The sequence below is a fragment of the Peromyscus californicus genome, unplaced genomic scaffold, assembly GCF_007827085.1.
Source record: "Peromyscus californicus insignis strain IS unplaced genomic scaffold, ASM782708v3 Scaffold_11__1_contigs__length_118956290, whole genome shotgun sequence".
In the NCBI taxonomy this organism is placed as follows: Eukaryota; Metazoa; Chordata; class Mammalia; order Rodentia; family Cricetidae; genus Peromyscus; species Peromyscus californicus.
In genome coordinates this window covers 99695642-99713937 of record NW_026294402.1, presented here as the reverse complement: position 1 = coordinate 99713937, position 18296 = coordinate 99695642, and the positions used below count along the sequence as shown (strand labels likewise).

General features: G+C 45.6%; 1 protein-coding gene across 3 annotated transcripts in view; it reads right to left on the bottom strand.

Annotated features, from left to right (window-relative positions):
• Mrpl3 (mitochondrial ribosomal protein L3) overlaps positions 1-18296 on the bottom strand; it is a 134721-nt gene that overhangs the window by 67311 nt on the left and 49114 nt on the right. Inside the window, exon 10 of one of the 3 annotated variants that reach the window (XM_052718956.1) lies at positions 244-468. The exons of 1 other annotated variant lie outside the window; for it this stretch is intronic. In XM_052718956.1, the coding sequence (XP_052574916.1) occupies positions 259-468 (210 nt within the window). In that variant the 3' untranslated portion in view covers positions 244-258. Of the gene's footprint in view, positions 1-243; positions 545-18296 lie in introns of those variants that run through there. One more of the 3 variants, XM_052718971.1, reaches the window with a different exon arrangement.

The window sequence follows — 18296 nt, the reverse complement described above, 5'->3', positions numbered from 1 at the left end:
AGATGCTTATGGATTAGTAAAAGACACCTACAGAACTGTGGCATTAACTCTTCCTCAGATGTGAGCAAACATCTGCTCACTCCAGACTGGGCACCAACAAAATCCCAGTACCAATAACACCCAACTCTAGCTTTGCCAACCAATAGATCTTTTGTGCTTACTTATAGGAGCATGGAGTTTTACTTTCTTGTTGGGATCACCAGTCCCCAAAAAATGATGCAGAGACTTATTATTAATTATGAAATATTGGTTTAAATATTAAGGCAACTCCACATAGTTAAAAGGGAGGTTTATTTTGTGGGGTAACTTACAAGTGAAGGGATAGGTTACAGGGTCTGGGAAAGGTGTAGCACAGTCCAGCGGTGTTCTCTGGAGAACTCTGCTCAGTCTACCTCCAGCGTCCAGGATCCAGGAACCAAGAGAGCTCGCCCATCTGGATCTCGGGTCTTCAGGGGTCCTCTCTCGGCTCTGCCTTGTAGATGTGACAGTTACTGAAGCCTCAAAGGGGGTAGTACTCCCAGGTCAAAGCTGGAACGGCTACCCACTACAATGAAAGCTTGGTCTTTAGCTTAGGCTTATTTCACAAACTCTTATAAATTAAATTAACCTGTTTCTATTCATTTACGTTCTGCCATGTGGCTTTTTTACCCCTCCATTCTGTATGTCTGCATTGTCCCCGTGGCTTCTCCTGCCATGCCTCTTCTTCTTCTCAGCATTCCTCTCTCTTCTAGGAAGTCTCACCTATTTTTGTCCTGCCTAGCTATTCAGCTTTCTATCAGAAGGCGCCTCGGCAAAGACACATCTTCACAGTGTACAAATATTCTGCCACAGGAGCATGTAAGAGGGATTAATTAGAGAGAGAGAAAATTTGTGTGTAAGATTGTGAACTTGACTGAATGTAGAATCACCTTCAAGACAAGCCTCTAGGCACACCCATGAACGATTATTTAGATTAGGTTCTGAAGATTCACCTTTACAGTGAGTACCGCCATTCAGAGGGCTGGACCCTGAACTGAGTAAAGTGAGTTGGGTACCAGCATTCATCTCTCTTTGCTTCCTCATTATGCATGCAATGTGATCTGCTGCCTCAAGTTCCTGCTGCCAGAAGTTTCATGACGTCATGGACTACACTCTCAAACTGAACCAAAACAACCCTTTCTCCCTTCAGTTTCTTGGTCCAACAATGAGGCAAGGACCTGACCCTCCCAAATAGCCACATTGATAATCATTTTTTAAAAATTCTACCTAACGTGAGCGATTACCTCCCCATAGCTGCATAGATGGAGTCTCTCCTTCAGTCAATATTTTATCTGCTATGTCCTCAAGCACTCCTGAAGACCACATACAGCTAGGGCAAAACTTCATGCAGATGGGATGGGATGCAGGAGGGAACAAGTGGCTGGACTTTCAAGTGAGCATGGAAGGGCCTTTCCTTCTCCCTCCTTCTATGAGGAGCTATCAATCAGCAATCCTAAACTTGCTGAGGGTCTCCTCTCAGTTATTACAATGAAAATAATGATGCCCATGTACTGCAGAGGCATGACAGCCCATAACACAGATTTCATGACCTTGTCTTTTCTACTAACCCGACTCTGACCTTGGTGTCTATAATTTCTGTCTGAGAGTTAGATTCAACTGTCAGCTTGACACACTCTAGAGTCACCTGGGAGAAGGGCTTCTGGGAATGTCTGTGAGGGTTTATCTTAATCATGTTAACAGATGTGGGAAGATTCCTGCCCCCCTTACCCCCACCCCTTTGTGGATGGCACTGTTTCCTGGGCTGGGGATCCTGGACTGAATAATAGAGAAAGCTAGCCAAACACTACCATGTATCCGTCCCTGTCTCCTGACTGCAGATACAGTGTGGTCAGCTGCTTCAAGCCCCCAGTGCCTTGAAATTGTAAGCCAAAATGAACCATGTCTCCACTTAAGTTGGAGCTGTTGGGGTATTTTATCATGGCAACCAAAAAAGAACCTAGGACAGCTCCCCAGCCTTATCTAAGAAGCATCCCTCCCAGGCAGTGGGGTCCTTCACCATCAGCCATCACACACTTCCCTGGCCTGGTCCTAGGTACCTGCCTGCCTGGCAGGAGAGAGAGAGGCAGGCTGGACTGTGCATGTCTCCTCTCACCCACTCCCATCCTGCTGGGGGAAGGTCAGCCAGGGTGGAAAGCACACAGGACTCCCTGGGCCCCTTCAAGCACAGTGCTCTGGGGAGGGAAGGAGATGGGAGCGCATCCAACCTCCAGCCCTGCTCCTGGCAGCAAGGGCCTGCAGCTGAGCACTGGGCCTCCTTATCTCAAGCTTGAGGCTGTGATTCCTGGGGAGAGGGTTAATGGAGGGGGCACCTGGCATTAGCTTTGGACACATCAGCCAGCACTGTCAGCACAGGCTGCTGCTGCTCCTTCCTGGGGAGGAGAGGGGCCCTGGTCACCCCCCCTCCCTACAACCCCCTCCCCACGCTAACACACCCCCGCTCCACGCTAACACACATTGATGCCTCTCTCTCAGCAGAATCAGCAGGAAGTTTCTAGTTTTCAACATTGCACTTTCCCTGTTCGCAGAAGTCACTTTCAGACTTCATTTTGTCCTGAGCCCAAGGCCTTGTCAGTTTCCAGGTTTGAGGCAGAGGAAGCTGCTGTTTCCTGGCAGGACCATGTGGGGAAGGAGGGTAGTCTCCTGCCAGTGAACTTGGGTTTCTAAGTGAAACAGACAGGCCTAGTGGGAAGGGACGTTTATTGCACGGAAAACATTCTGCACCCCAACACACAAGTGAAACAGAAGATAGGAAGTTGGAAAATGGATAAGAACACTCCACCTGTGATAAAATTTGCTGGTGACATTAGTGTTGGTGTCATGTAGAAGATGCTCAGCAATCACCCCCTCCAGAGGAACAAAATCAAGAAGTGGGGTGTTCTATCAAAACCCAGTCACTAACAAAGAGGGTGTGGGCAAGCTAAAGGAAAAGTCTACTTCCATCCTTTTAGACCTCAGAATCCCCTTCAAAGAGAACCTGTGGCCTTTCCCCAGTCCCCCCAGATCCCATCTTCACAGCTGGGTGTGGCAGTCTCTCGGCTATAATGGACATCCTCTGGCAAAACCTCCCATGATCAGAGGTGAAACTGTACACAGGCCCCACACTCATCCTTGCTCTCATTCTAGCAGAGTGACAACAGTGAGCCACCACAGGCAAGGACATGAAAAGCACAAGGAGGCTCCTCCTTAACCTCTTTGAAGCTGGAGGGAGTCTGTGTTCTAGACTCTTCCCCAAAGTTCTTGGCTCTCCCTAATGTACTCTGGCAAATCCAGGCCCTGGAGACTCCATTTTGGCTTTCTTTCTTTCCTTGGGCATACCCACTGGTTCAATATTTATGGATATCTTCACCAGAGTGATAAGCCCTGTGCACCCCTTAAGTGAAACCAAGTAGACCCATAACTGTGAATGTCCTGTTTCCTCTCCTCTGTAGAAAAGGGGAGTGGTGGGACCTGGATACAGAGTAGAGTGCTGAGGAGACCAAAAAGAGTGGATGGGAAGAGGGAAGAAGATGAGGCAGCAGAAAGAGTAACTGCTGGGGTGAATATGATCAATGCACATCACATGCATGTGTGGATATGTTATAACCCCTCACTCTGTAATATCTATCCCATGGAACAGGGGGTCTAGGCAGGATTGTAGTTCCCACCCTCACAGTCTCCACCCTCTCAGGCTCCTGAAGGTCACACCTGATAGATTTATGACATCCTGACACCTGGCAACAGTTCCAGGGTGTGGATGGAGGCAAAGGTCCTTTGAACAGGGGGAGAACGGTTGAGCAATCTCATGTTTGAGAGCTACAGAGTGGAAGAACTAACTCCAGTCAGCTTCGGGAAGTGGGGCATGGCAACATCCGTCTGTTCCATGACTGTGAATCATGGAAAGGGTGAAGGACTGGGTTGATCTTGTCACAGGAACAGCAGTTGCTCTGGGGACTTAAGGAAAGAGTGGCATTTGGAAGGGGAGGAAGAGGTGAGGCATGCAGGCAACGCCAAAGGAGGAGTTGAAGGAAATGGATCTGTTAAAAAAAAAAATGCGCAGAGCCCCAGAAGAACGAGAGAACCCTCAACTCAGAAGCAGTTATTCTGGAGCAGACAGGAGAGGGGATGCCCTAGAATACCAGGAAAAACCACAAACCATGGCAAGTGACCAGAGAAAATGGTAGAATTGAGACCAGACAGTAGAAACTGAGGATTTTTGATTGAAGCCTTTATTTAATTATTCTTTTTTGTTTGTTTGTTTTGAGACAGGTTTTTCTCTGTGTAGCTTTGGCACCTTTCCTGGAACTCACTCTGTAGCCCAGGCTGGCCTCGCAGAGATCCGCCTGCCTCTGCCTCCTGAGTGCTGGGATTAAAGATGTGTGCCAACACCACCTAGCTCTAATTATTCTTTATCAATAAAAAATCGGGAGTCAGATACTGGGGTAGGAACTTGAAAGATCAGAGAAGCAGGGGAGCAGCCACCAGTGACTTCCTACCTCTTCTGTTCCTTCTTTTAAAAGGGCTGAGATCCTCTCTTAGCCCTGCCTTACTGCTTCCTGTCTCCTATCTGTCTACAGTCCTCCAAACATCTATGGTTAATTTTGGTTAACTAGTGGCTAGCTGCACCCTCTGACTCCAATCAAGCTTTATTTGTCAGAACACAATCAAAATATCACACAACAATTGATTATCCAATGGATGTATTAACAGACAAGCCATGTGGAAAAGAAACAGTATTTTAGGGAGAAAAAAATCTTCCTAAACACAGAGATTCTGCATGTACAGTTTGGCTGAATAAAAGATGATGGTACAAAAAAATCATATTTCACACCTGTCTACACCAACATCATGTACAAGAGCATAAATAGTGCCCATGAGCTCTTTGGAAAATTCAGGAGTTTCTTAGTGTGGTACAGGGAAACTCACAGGAAAGACCTGGTCGATATATATAGGGGAAACCTATATATAATAAAAGCAATTTACAGAAAGCCTATAGTCACTATCAAATTAAATGGAGAGAAACTCAAAGCATTTCCACTAAAATCATGAACAAGACAAGGCTGCCCACTCTCTCCGTATCTATTCAATATAGTCCTCGAAGTCTTAGCTAGAGCACTAAGACAACTGAAGGAGATCGAGTGGTACAAATTGGAAAGGAAGAAGTCCAATTATCATTATATGCAAGTGACATGATATTATACATAAGTGACCCTAAAAATTCTACCAGGGAACCCCTACCACTGATAAAGACTTTCAGAAAAGTGGCTGGATACAAGGTTAGCTTAAGAAAAATCAGTAGCCCTCCTATATGCAGATAACAAACAGACTGAGTGAAAAATCAGGATAATAACACCTTTCACAAATAGCACCAAAATAATATAAATATCTTGGAGTATCTCTAACAAAGCAAGTGAAAGACTTATATAATAAAAATGTCAAATATTTGAAGAAAGAAATTGAAGAAGATGGAAAGATCTCCCATGCTCATGGACCAGTAGAATTAACATAGTAAAAATGGCCATCTTACCAAAAGCAATCTACAGATTCAACGCAATCCCCATCAAAATTCCAACATAATTCTTTACTGACTTTGAAAGAACAATTCTCAGCTTCATATGGAAAAACAAAAAACCCAGCATAGTTCAAACAATCCTGAACAATAAAAGAACTGTTGGACGCCGGGCAGTGGTGGCGCACGCCTTTAATCCCAGCACTCGGGAGGCAGAGGCAGGCAGATCTCTGTGAGTTCGAGGCCAGCCTGGACTACCAAGTGAGTTCCAGGAAAGGCGCAAAGCTACACAGAGAAACCCTGTCTCGAAAAACCAAAAAAAAAAAAAAAAAAAACCTTCATGGTATTGGCATAACAAGACACAGGTTGATCATTGAAATTGAATCGAAGACCCAGACATGGACACCTGATTTTTGATAAAGAAGCCAGAAATACACACTGGGAAAAAGACAGAATCTTCAACAAATGGTGTGAGTGAAACTGGATGTCTGCATGCAGAAGGATGCCAGAATCTTCAACAAATGGTGTGAGTGAAACTGGATGTCTGCATGCAGAAGGATGCCAATAGATCCATGGGCTGACATGGCAACCGAAACATGCCTCTTGAGTAGAACATGTTGACTACTCAGAATTTTGTCTTCAAATTTCTTTGGGCCCTAGTAGAAAACAACTTTTTGTCCCCAGCATCTCTTACATTGCCCCAAAAGTAGACTTAATAAGCACCCAGTCAAATGCTTGTTGAATGTCTCCTTTGTGAGCAGTTTTTGCCTCTCTGGAGGTTAAGCAAGCTGCCATAGATGTTAACTGTGAATATTAATTCCCATGAATTTTTTTTTCTAAAGGTGTTTTTTACACTGTCATTGAGCTAGGATTCCAGTCTCTTCTGCAAGCCTGGAGGTGGTGGTGGTGGTGGTGTGTGGCCTTGATCAACATACTAGATCTTCATCTTCTTACCTTCTCTGAATGTCTCAGGGATGCCCTATATGTTCTGTCATTTACAGCAGAACCCACAGAGAGTGACTTTTTCTTGTTTCTGTGACAAGAAACCTTACAAGAACAACTGAACAATGAAGGTTTATGTTAGCTCCTGGTTTGTGAAGGGGATATAGCCATCATGCAGGGAAGATGTGGTGGTAGGAGTGTACTGTGGCTGGTCCCATTGTGTCTATAGTCAGGAAGCAGAGAATGCACAGACAGGGAGGCTATAAACTCTGGAGACCTGCCCCAGTGGTCCACTTCCACCTGTGAGGCTCCACCTCCTAAAGGTCCCATGACTTTCTAACATGGAAAGCACCACCAGCAGCCAGGAACCAAGCCTGTGGGAGGACATTTCACATTCAAGCCATAGCAGCCTGGAACCTAGGATGCATTCCCTAAGTGTGCGTTTGAAGTACGATCAATATGGGAAATTAGGCTAAATCATCTTGAAGATCATCCGAGAGAAAAAACAAAAAACAAAACCCTCTTCCCCCTTAAATCATCCAATAAAACACGTATTTTCAAATCTGCAGGACACATCTTACATAAGCTCACAAGGCTGCCTGGAGGTTTCCTAGCAATTTATTACTATGACATTTCCTAATCTTCAAGTGATTGCCACGGCATAGAGGAGCACAATTAATGCTGAGTTTTGAATTGGAGACCAGACTTACTATTAATTGATTCCCTCTGAATGATCCTAGAGTTGACTCCCTTTCCTCTTCCACCTGTTTGGCTGGTCTGTGGAATTCTATCCCTCATTTTCTTGATGTGTGGTGGTTTGAAAGAAAATGGCCCCATAGGAAGCGGCACTACTAGGAGATATAGCCTTGTTGGAGTAGGTCTGGTTTTGTTGGAGGAAGTGTGTCACTGTAGGGGTGGGCTTTGAGGTTTCTTTTGCTCAAGCTTCACTCAGGGTGCCTCTGAGTCAAGATGTAAAAACTCTCAGCTCCAGCATCGTGTCTGTCTGCACACTGCCATGCCTCACCATAATGATAATGGATTGAACCTCTGAAAATAAAGCCAGCCCCAATTAAATGTTTTCCTTCATGAGAGTTGCGGTAGCACGAATCTTAAAAGGTCTTATTAATGAAAACAAACCCAGAGCCAGGTATTGGGGTGAACGCTGAAAGATCAGAGAAACAGAACCAGCCACAGCTAACCTCACCTCGCCAATTCCTCAGCTGATCTCGTTTCCTCAAACTGGAAGCCTCTGTGTCCTCATCTGAATGGATCTCAACTGAACTGCTGCTCAAAAGCCTAAAAGCTTAACCAGGCTCTAGTTCCTGGTCCTCATGCCTTTCTGCTATCACTTCCTGGGATTAAAGGCATGTGTCGCCATGCCTGGCTGTCTCCAGTGTGGCTTTGAACTCACAGAGATCCAGATGGATCTCTGCCTCTGGAATGCTAGGATTAAAGGTGTGTGGGCCACCATTTTCTGGCCTCTATGTTTATCTAGTGGCTGTTCTGTTCTCTGACCCCAGATAAGTTTATGAGGGTGCACAATATATTGGGGAACACAATAATATCACCACGGTCATGATGTCTCTTCACAACAATAGAAACCCTTACTAAGACAGTGTGGAAGCCTCTACCATTCATTCTCTTAGTATGAAAGCCTTATGGACTTTTACAAAATAGTTTCTCTGTGATCTTATTTTCAATTATGCCCAAATACAGCGTAAGTCTCTTTCTGTATTGCCTATATAGAGCTTTTAAAGCTAACATGGACTAATTGAAAGGGTCAGGTTGTTTCAATTTGGAGGTATCATTTTAAGGTAATTGACTTAGCAAATCACTGGTCAGATGCACTAGCATCTACTGAGAGTTTGTCTTACTCTAGTTATGGTGGCTAGGTGACTCTAGTTATGGTAGTTAGGTGATGCTAGTCATGGTGGCTAGGTGGAGCCTGTAAGAACACATACTATATACAGCTAAGCGATGCCTCAGGGATGCAGGAATGGATTTGTTTTCACTGCCAATTAAAGAATTTAAGAACAGTCACAGACAGAAGTCCAGGACAAGAACAGGACTCCAACAGAAGTTTAAGGACAACTTATTAGAGGTTAAAAGACAAACCCCAGGAGAGGGAACCTGCAGTCTCTCAGCTGCCTGGAAGGTTGGAGAAAAACAAAAGCCATGTTTCTCAGGGATAACCTAGCATTCAGAGACCAGGTGTAGGGGTCCTCACAGTGGGGAGGGGAGTTTAGAAAAAGGGTAAGGGAGCCCTCTGGTCAACATCTGAAATAAAAGAACTCCCCCCTCCCCCCTCCCCCCTCCCCCCTCCCCCCTCCCCCTGAGGGCTGGGACTAACGGCCTGCGCCACCACCACCTGGCCCTTGTTCTCTTCTTAAAAAGAGAGAGGAAGAGCCTGGGAGGCAGAGGCTGGTGGATCTTTGTGAGTTCGAGGCCAGCCTGGTCTACAGAGCAAGATCCAGGAAAGGCGCAAAGCTACACAGAGGAGAGAGGAGAGAGGAGAGAGAGAGCTGGTGGCCTGCTTGGCTGTCAGGTTACTGCCACCTACCCAGAACTTTGAATGAGCAAACATCACTAAAATACTTCCTGGGTCCTTATTCTTTTAGATAGTGTTCTTTTTAAATAACCCCCTGAACTTGAGAAGCAGTGGATTCACAATTGCTCACTGCTCTTGGTGGTGACTGTAAGCTGGGGATTCAATGGGAATGCAGACAAATCATTGTAGGGAAGGTGGGGAGGGCCGAAGAGGCTGAGCGACAGTGATGGGAACAGGCAGAAGTGAAGTTGCTGCCACTGACTTCTCAGTTTGGGAGAGACAGTGAGAGCCTCAGGAGTGCTGCACAGGCTCTCAGCAGGGATGCCTTAGGGTTTGGACTTGACGAAGGTCCTGCTGTCTGTTGGGCAACCAACACTGAGTGGGGAATTGTGAACTTCTAGTTTTAAAATCCAGCTTCTATAAAATCAATTCTGGATTTAACTACCACAGAGTAGAAAGATCTGTAGGAGTGGAACTGCCCTGGAAACACACACTTGATTAGCAGGCAGACAGACTCTCTGCCTTGTGCCCCTGCCAGGTAACACATGACTCCCTAAGCATTTTCTCCATTATATTCAGGCACTGCCTGGCCTTGATAAAACCTGAAGGTGTCTTGTTCTGAGACACATTCCTACAAACTCCAAGTCTCTTTAGCGTCATTGTGTCTTTAGCAACCTCCACAGTATGGTAGTGTCTTTATGCTTCCTGGAACTAGGGTTATGAAACCATATAACAAATGGAAAGGCAGTATTCAAAGATAATAGGTGTATTTGAAAATCTACACAATATAATAAATTATAAGAGTATTCAAAGACATCACATCTAGACAAGGAGTAATTTGGGAAGAAGTGAGGAGCATTACATAAACTTTTTGGGGTCAGATATCGTTGATGAAAGAGATCAGTAAGAAGGATTGGATCAGCCCAGCATTTGGGCAGGGTTTCTAGACTGAGATTTTCATGCAAGCTGTTGTTGGCTTTTGTACAAGGTTGATTGGCTTTAGAGCTGGCAGATGACAGTTCTTGATATCGAACATAAGCATATGAGACTCTTTCCTTCATGACACTCTCATTATTTCTTTATTTATTGCATCGGCTAGTGCATGACCGAAGACTCTACATCTGAGTCTAACAACTTCAGACTTAACAGTATGTCCGGTGCTTATGCTGGAAATGCATGACTTAGGTCTAATTGGCTCCCTGAGTCAGAACGTTCTAGACTAGTGTGGTGGTTTGAATAGAAATGGCCTCCATAGGCTCATAGGGAGTGGCACTATTAGGAGGTTTGTTCTTGTTGGAGGAAGTATGTCACTGGGGATGGGCTTTGACGTTTCAGAAGCTCAAGCCAGGCCCAGGGACACACTCTCTCTCCCTACTGCCTGCCTATCCAGATGTACAATTCTCAGCTCCTTCTCCAGCACCATGTCTGCCTGCATGCTATCATGCTTCCCTCCATAATGACAATGGAATGAACTTCTGAACCTGTATCAGTCCCAGTGAAATGTTTTTTCTTTTTAAGTCTTGCTGTGGTTATGGTGTCTCTTCACAGCAATAGAAACCCTAAGACAGTTAGGTTCTGAGAACCAATATGTTTATGCTGGTCACATTTTATGTCCACCACACTTAAAATCTACCAATGATTTCTCATTGGATTTAGGGAAGTAGGGGATCAACACTGTATATTTCCTTGGCTGACCTTGACTGATAACCTACCATTAGGCTGCCTTTCCACCTCTCATAACCAAATGGTCCTTTGACTGCCTCTCACAGCAGATCCCTCCTCCATAAGTCCTTGCTCTTTCTCTGCCTGGAATGATTCTCTCTTCCTACTTCACTAGCTAACAGTGAGTCATCATTTAGGCCTTAGCTCAGGATCCTCTACCAGATTGTAGCTCTTACTACTTTTTCTCATACCACAATATTGTGAACTGAGGCAGCATGCTCCTGAATGGTGGGGAAATATCTATGTTTTCTTCCACAAAGCACATAAAAAAAAAACATAACATAACCTGGCACACAGTAGGTGCTCAATCCATATTAATGAATGAAAGGTGTTCTCTCACTGTGAGCTCATCTAGTGCTGTGACTTTAGGCCCCATCTTACAGCCAGTGACCCTCAAACAAAAGCTGTTAGTTCTAATCTCATAACATTTTAAGCAAATTGAACTGGCCTTTGTGATCCCAGAAAGTGGTGTCATCATTCACCCAGCTGCCCGAGGCCTTTCTTCTTGTAGCTCCTTCATTGGATCCATCAGTTACTCCTGTCTTCCTTTCAGTCTCTACTCCTCACTTGCTGCCTTGCTTCTGCATTAGCTCAACCTGTCATATCTCCAAAGGCTTCCTTCTGGTGTCCTTTTATGGGGGGAGACACTCAGATTTGTGGGGATAAATGAAGGTCTCAGTAATGAAAACAAATAGAAGTTGCTTATTCCAAGGTCGGTACTGTAACAGAGCAGGCCAACAGGACTTGCATTTGGTAGAGACTCAAGGCAGGCACAGAGTGTGGGCCATAGAGTCTAATTCCCTCCCTTTGCCGTTGGCCACTCAGTGGTGTGGTTGGTACGTGGTGTGTCTCCAGGTTCAAGTGTTAGAATTTTGTCCTTAGGGCAGCAGTGCGAGAGATGATGGGCCTTTAAGAAGTGAGGTCAGATGGGGAAGAGGTGGATGCTGGTCCCATAGATTAAGTTCTTTTGAGAATAAATTGATATAAAAGAATGTGATGACATAGTATGACCAAAGGCAACTGGTAGAATAAAAAGTTTGAATTTCTGTTCCATGAATCTGGAAAACATAACGTCGGGAAAGTCATGGCACGGCAGTAGGCGAAGGAAGCTAGCTGATCACATCTTTATCCACATACAGGAAGCAGAGAGCAAGAGTGTGAGTGTGATAGAAACCAGAGCTAGGCTATCAACTCCGAAAGCCTGGTGGCATGTTCCTTTTGGTAAGTGTGCACTGTACTTCTACAGGTCACACAGTCTCCCCAAACAGCACCACCCACTGGGGACCAAGTGTTCAAACACACGAGCTTATGTGGGACATTTCTCATTCAAACCACCACATTGTGATAAACTTAAAAGGAAAGCCTAAAGATTAATTGTCATGTTTATTGAGAAGGAAACCGAGTCTCAGAAGAGGGATTGTGTGTTAGTTAATGAGGGAGATCAGGAGTTAGACTGTAGGCTATTAGAGACCCCACCCATCCCATACTACCAGCTCCCAGTGCCTCCTTAATTTGCATAACAATCCTTATAATGCTCCCATGGGCAACTGATCTTCCTGAACACATGCCACATTAAATACTTAATTCTCTTGCTGATCCTACGAGGTAAGTGTTATTTTGGTTTTCATTTTACTGAGGAAAAAGACAGCTGAGGTATAGAGGGGTTAAGAAACTGGCTGGAGGCCAGTCAGGGTGAGACAAGGGTGAGAGGCTCCCTCAGCTCTGAGCCCCACTCCGTGCTCCTCTTGACCTGTCCTCTATAGGATGAGGAATTGGTGGAGCCAGGCTGCTTGAGTAATTGAAGGCTCTGCTTTTCTGATTTCCCTTTGATACCATAGCCAGCTAGCCAGGACTCTTCTCCCCTAAGCCCCACACTGTGTCCAGGTCTGGTGCAGGCATCCTCTCTAGGGTCAGCTCTACATGGTGGACCTCCTCCAGCATGACTGTTTCTGTATGCTGGAAGCATGGACAAGCAGCTGCTATCCTCAGTCATGTGGTTTGAAGTATCTGGACTGTGCAGACTAGGAATCCCTATGGAAAGGGATGGAGCTGGGGTGCTATGGGAAGAGAAAATAGAGTGAGGCAGACTCTTCTGCCACTGCCACTTAGGATGAAGCTCTGAAGAGCATCAGAACTCTAAGTCTGAGTGTGGCATTCCAGGACATTATTGTGTGATATTTTGTTTGTGTTCTGACAAATAAAGCTTGTCTGGAGATCAGAGGGCAGGGCTAGCCACTAGTTAACCATAGAAGCCAGGCAGTGGAGGCACACACCTTTGATCCTAGCATTGGGGGTGGGAGGGAGAAGCAGGAAGATCAGGAGTTCAAGGCCAGGAGATTGAACCAGTCTAAAAGAGAAACAGAGCAGGGCAGTGGTGGTGCATGCCTTCAATTCCAGCAGTCAGGAGGTGGAGACAGGAATATAAGGCGGGTCGAGACAGGATCTTGGTCCCCATTCAGTCTGAGGATTCATAGAGACAGGATTGCTCCCATTTTGTCTGAGATTTTGTAGAGGTAAGAAGTCTCTAGTGGCTGGCTGCTCTGCCTCTCTGATCTTTCAGCTTTCACCCTCCATATCTGACTCCGGGTTTTTATTGTTAAGACTAATTAGGATTGTGCATGATTGCGAATGATCATGTGACAGTACGATGGCACGACTTTATGTAACACATATCCAAATATTTGAAAATTATGAGTCTGTCTTTATATTCTTACTCTGTGCACCATACATGTTAGTGGAGAACAGTGGCATTCTGGTAGGTGCTTAATGAGCAGCTCTGAGGGGGTGCAGGTGAGGTGAGGGTGGTATGGAGGAAGCCCGCCCGGAGTCCAGATCTCGGCTTGTTTTCTTGGCACTGTAGCTGAGAATAAGATAGCAGCCGAGTATTTTTGCACATAGAATTGGCTCTCAGGAGCCACACAAGCCAGCTGCAATACATCGCTGGTGGCAGCCCTCCCAATGTCATCCAGCTAGCACGTGTCAGAGGCAGAATCTAGACCAAAGCAACCTGGTTGCAGAATCTAGATTCTTCTTTGCTTTGCTGCTTCCTGCCTCTGTATTCCCAGGACTGTGTCACTAGTCCCAAGAGGTTCATGAACTCCGCACACTGGACTTAAGCAATCCTGACACACTGGTTGTTAAACTCTATCCGTGGTTGTGGTTGTAATTTGTCCTGGCTCACTGGGCTCCCAAGGCTGTATTCCGTTACGGTCTCCATTCAAACACTCCATTCTCAGGAGTATGAGCCCCTCCCTCATTTGCATGTGGGGAGTCTTACATCAAGAACGTTCCTGATTTCCATCATTCGCCTTTTCCCTTCCTCTGCTCTGCAGAACACTGTACCTGCGTGCTAACTAGAGCCAGGGGGAGCACATTAAATGCATGGAGAAGTAGTGGCGTCAAAGCAAGCAGGAGTCCCAGCCAACCTCATATTGCTTGTAATTGAGATGTTATACAATCTTAATAAAAATTTGCAGACATCTAGTTTCCTTTATGACTAAACATTACTGAGCCTAGACTCATGAAACCCTTTAATATATTCCCAAATTATAATGCTAAATCTAAGGTTGTAATGGAACCCTGTGGCTTTAGAATATGATCAAGAGGAAAGAGCTTTAGACACCTAGAAAGGCCACAGGAGAGTAAGCATGTCTCTTTCTCTGAAGGAAATACACAGAGCTATTGAGCTGGGAGTTAGTTCCTCAGCCCATGGTAGCACAGGCTGTAGGTACCTTTTCCACATTCCCCAGGCACACTGGCAGCTAGCTGCTTAATGTGAGTTCCGTTGTCCCTGGCTGGGAGTTCTGTCTGATCATGAAGTGTGCTTGGCTGTGGACTGGGTACACAGTGAGCTAGGAATTTGGGGAGATACAGTTTGAAGTAACTGTTGTATGACTTTTCTCTGCAAGTCTGTTATAACCAGTAAAACTATAAGTTCCTAATTTCATAAATAAACACTAAAGGGGATTCAGATAGGTTGTGATAAAATAAAAGTGAGCATATTAGTCAGAGAAAGGAACAGAACTGGTGGAATTATATATGTATATATATTTATATATAATTTATATATATATAATTTATATAGCATTTACTACTGTATATGATATACAATATATAAATATATATTATTTATTAGAGTGGCTTACAGACTGTTCAAGTAGTCCAATAATGCTGTGTCCTGATGGAAAGGCCATGAATCCAGTAGTTGTTTAGATCACGAGACTGGATGTCTTAGTATTCCCAGTCTGATGCTGGAGTCCTGGAGGATTCCTAGGGAATTGCTGGTCTTCACTCTATAGTGGAATCCTGAAGCCATAAGTTCTACCACCAGGGAAGAAGTGTCGATCTCAGCAACAGGAGAGATGGACTTGCCAACGAGAGTCAGGGCAAGCAGCCACAAAGCAAAAGCTTCCTTCTTGACCTTGTCCTTTTATGTGGGTGGCCTAGATTTAGGGTGGGTCTTTCATCTCAACTGATCCAATCAAGAAAGTCCCCCACAGGTGTGCCTAGCTTCTTGTGTTTTTGTTGATCCCAAATGAAGTCAAGTTGACAATCAAGAAAGCCATTACAGTGAGGGACTCCAAGGCTCCCCTCTCATCTGTAGCTAGTTCCCCAACAAAGAAACCTTAGGGTTAAACTATACCACCATCAAGTGACTTAACATGTAACATTCTGTCCAACAGATACAGAATACACATTCTTTTCAGCAGCCTGTGGGGTTCGCTCTAAAATGAATTACATGGCTCAAAGCAGACCTTAAGAGATGAGGAAGGATGGGCCTAATTCCTTGTATCTTAATCAGATCACAGCAGAGCAAAATTAGAAACCAACATTCAAAGAAACCCCAGAAAGAAGCACAAACACTTGGAGACTGAAGAAGTATTTGGGGATGGCCAGAAGAAACCGTGGAGAAAATGTCAAACTTTCCAGACTCAAGTGACGATGGCTTCACAGAGCGTTGGGGCAGCTGGGGCAGTTTCAAGAGTGACGTTTACAGCTGACAGAGGTTCTCAACCTTCCTAAGGCTGCCACCCTTTAGTACAGTTCCTCATGTGGTGACCGCCAACCATGAAATTTTCATTGCTACTTCATAACTGTCGTTTTGCTACTGCTGTGAATCATAATGTAAATATTTTGGGGGAGAGGTTTACCAACAGGGTCGTGACCCACAGGTTGAGAAGTGCTGTTGGAAGTGCTTCCATTTAAAGAGCAGAGAGGGAGGGGCTCAGTTGGCTGACAGCGCTGGCTCTGTAAGCTTCAGGGCCTCACTTTGAATCCCCAGCACCCATGTGGAAAAATAGGGTGTGGCACACGTGTGCTTGTAACCCCTGAGCTATGGGGAGCAGAGAATCACCAGGGCTTGCGGCCTACTAGCTTAGCTCCAGGTTCAGCGTGAGACCCTTTTTCAAAGGAATATAGGTGAAGAGTGCCGGAGCGGTCCTGCTGTGCCTGCACACATGCATGCATACACATACATACATACACACATATACATGCATGTATACACATCCATAAAGACATTTGAAGACTGGTTATTTAAAAGAACAGGGCAGGTCTATGGCCATTTTGGAGCAACTTTATAGTCACTATGAGATCAACATATTGCCAGCCCAGCCTAAGTGAGAAAGGACAAATTGCACACTGCACCATGGGAGAAACCGTGGCTCCAGGTCTCTCAAGTTTGCAGGCATTTCCCCTGCACCCCAGCTGCGCACGTTCCCACCTCATGGGGAACAGCAGAGGGAGCCACATGTTTCAGAGAGCGGGGTGATCGCTTCCAGCTTACTCGCAGATTGTTTTGAGTCCCATTTTCGCTGGGGGAAGCTGTCCTTGTCCCTAAGAAATGAATTTTGCTGGGAGCCTTCTATTTTTGTCGCCCTGATTGCCTCATTTATGCTGGAAATCATTGATTTGGTATTTAGGAAATTGCTGTGTTTGGGACAGCAATGCTTTTAGTTAATGGATTGATGAGCTTTAAACTTGCTACTTAAAGAAACACATTTAAGAAAAATAAGACTCTTAGAATTTCAACTCATCGTTTACCAGGTTCGCGATAATGATAAGCAGTGACCTCACTCATCATTTATTTCAACTCTCTGTATCTAGCCAACCTGGGAGACCACATTTACCTCATCTCCACTCATCTCATCTCGGCACTTAGGGAGTGGGTTGAATAAATCAGTCTGTAAGCGGCTCGTGCCGTCTTCCTGGATGTCGGATCTTGTGGGATGGGATCATGCCTGGTAGTTGACTCTGACCCTTCACTCTGACCCTTTCTTTCTGCAAGGTGCTCTGATGGCTTTGGGAAATGGAGGCTTAAAGTGTCCTCTGTTGTGGGGGGCCTGCCCCCACTTTTTCCCCAGGGTACTCTTGAGCAGGGAGAAATGAGGGATATGTAGATAGAAATACAGAGGAGAGAGACAGATAGAAACACAGGATAGCCCCGGGAAGGCCTGGGTCAAAACCCACCAGCCCCTTCTGTCTCTACTAAAGGGCTTTTAAAGGAATGCCAAGGGGTGGAGCAAAAGACCTCGCCCCAGCACAGCCAAGTGCAGATCATCCCAGACACCTTGTGACCATGCACGTGGTCAAGCCATCCCCTAATGCAGCCCTGCAGTGTAAAGCAAGCTCAGATCTCACTAGGAAATATCTGTGGGCTCTCACACTCTGTGTCCGTGCTGAATCTCCTGGACCCTTCCCTGGTTTAGTTAGGAGCAGGAGTGGACAGGAAGGGCTGTGAGCTGTGTACAGCATATGGTAGTGTTCATCGGCTAAGTACCCACTCTGCTCTAGACACATTCTTTTCTGATCTTCCTTCTAGAGAAATCTCCAGTGAGCCCAGGACTGGGGGAAAACAGGCACCAGACCGCTGCTGCTGGTGAAGATCTCTCTCAGCTGGACAATGGTGGCACACACCTTTAATTCCAGCACTCTGGAGGCAGAGCCAGGCAGATCTCTTATAGTCACTGGTCTACAAAGTGAGTTTCAGGACAGCCAGGGCTACACAGTGAGACCTTGTCTCAAAATCACACATACACACACACACACACACACACACACACACACACACACACACACTCACACACTCACACACTCACACACTCACACACTCACACTCATTCATACATACACTCACTCTCACGCACGTATGCACACGGGCATGCGCGTGCGCACGCACCAAATCGGGCAAGCAACTGCTGAGGAGTCTTGTTTGGAACTCCTGATTGTCTCGCCCCCAGTTACCCAACGCTGCCACTTTCCACTCAGAGAATAAAATTAGAAGGTGGGTTAGGCTAGTGTTTAGTGTGAGAAACTGGAGAGGGGCCTCACAGATGCTTTTCTCCCACCAACAGGGTGGTGGGAGAGTCAGGTAGATGGCTCTGTCTTGGTCAGGCTCCTGTCTCCACACACTCCTCTGCCAGCTGACAAGGCCTTTGGGTGGTGGGGTCCCATTTCACTGGTTGACAGTTAGCTTCCCTCTGGGTGGCTTCTTAGCCAAGCTTTTCATTAGCATGCAGGGTCTAATCTCATTAAGAATTGATGCTGGCAGATTTATTTTTA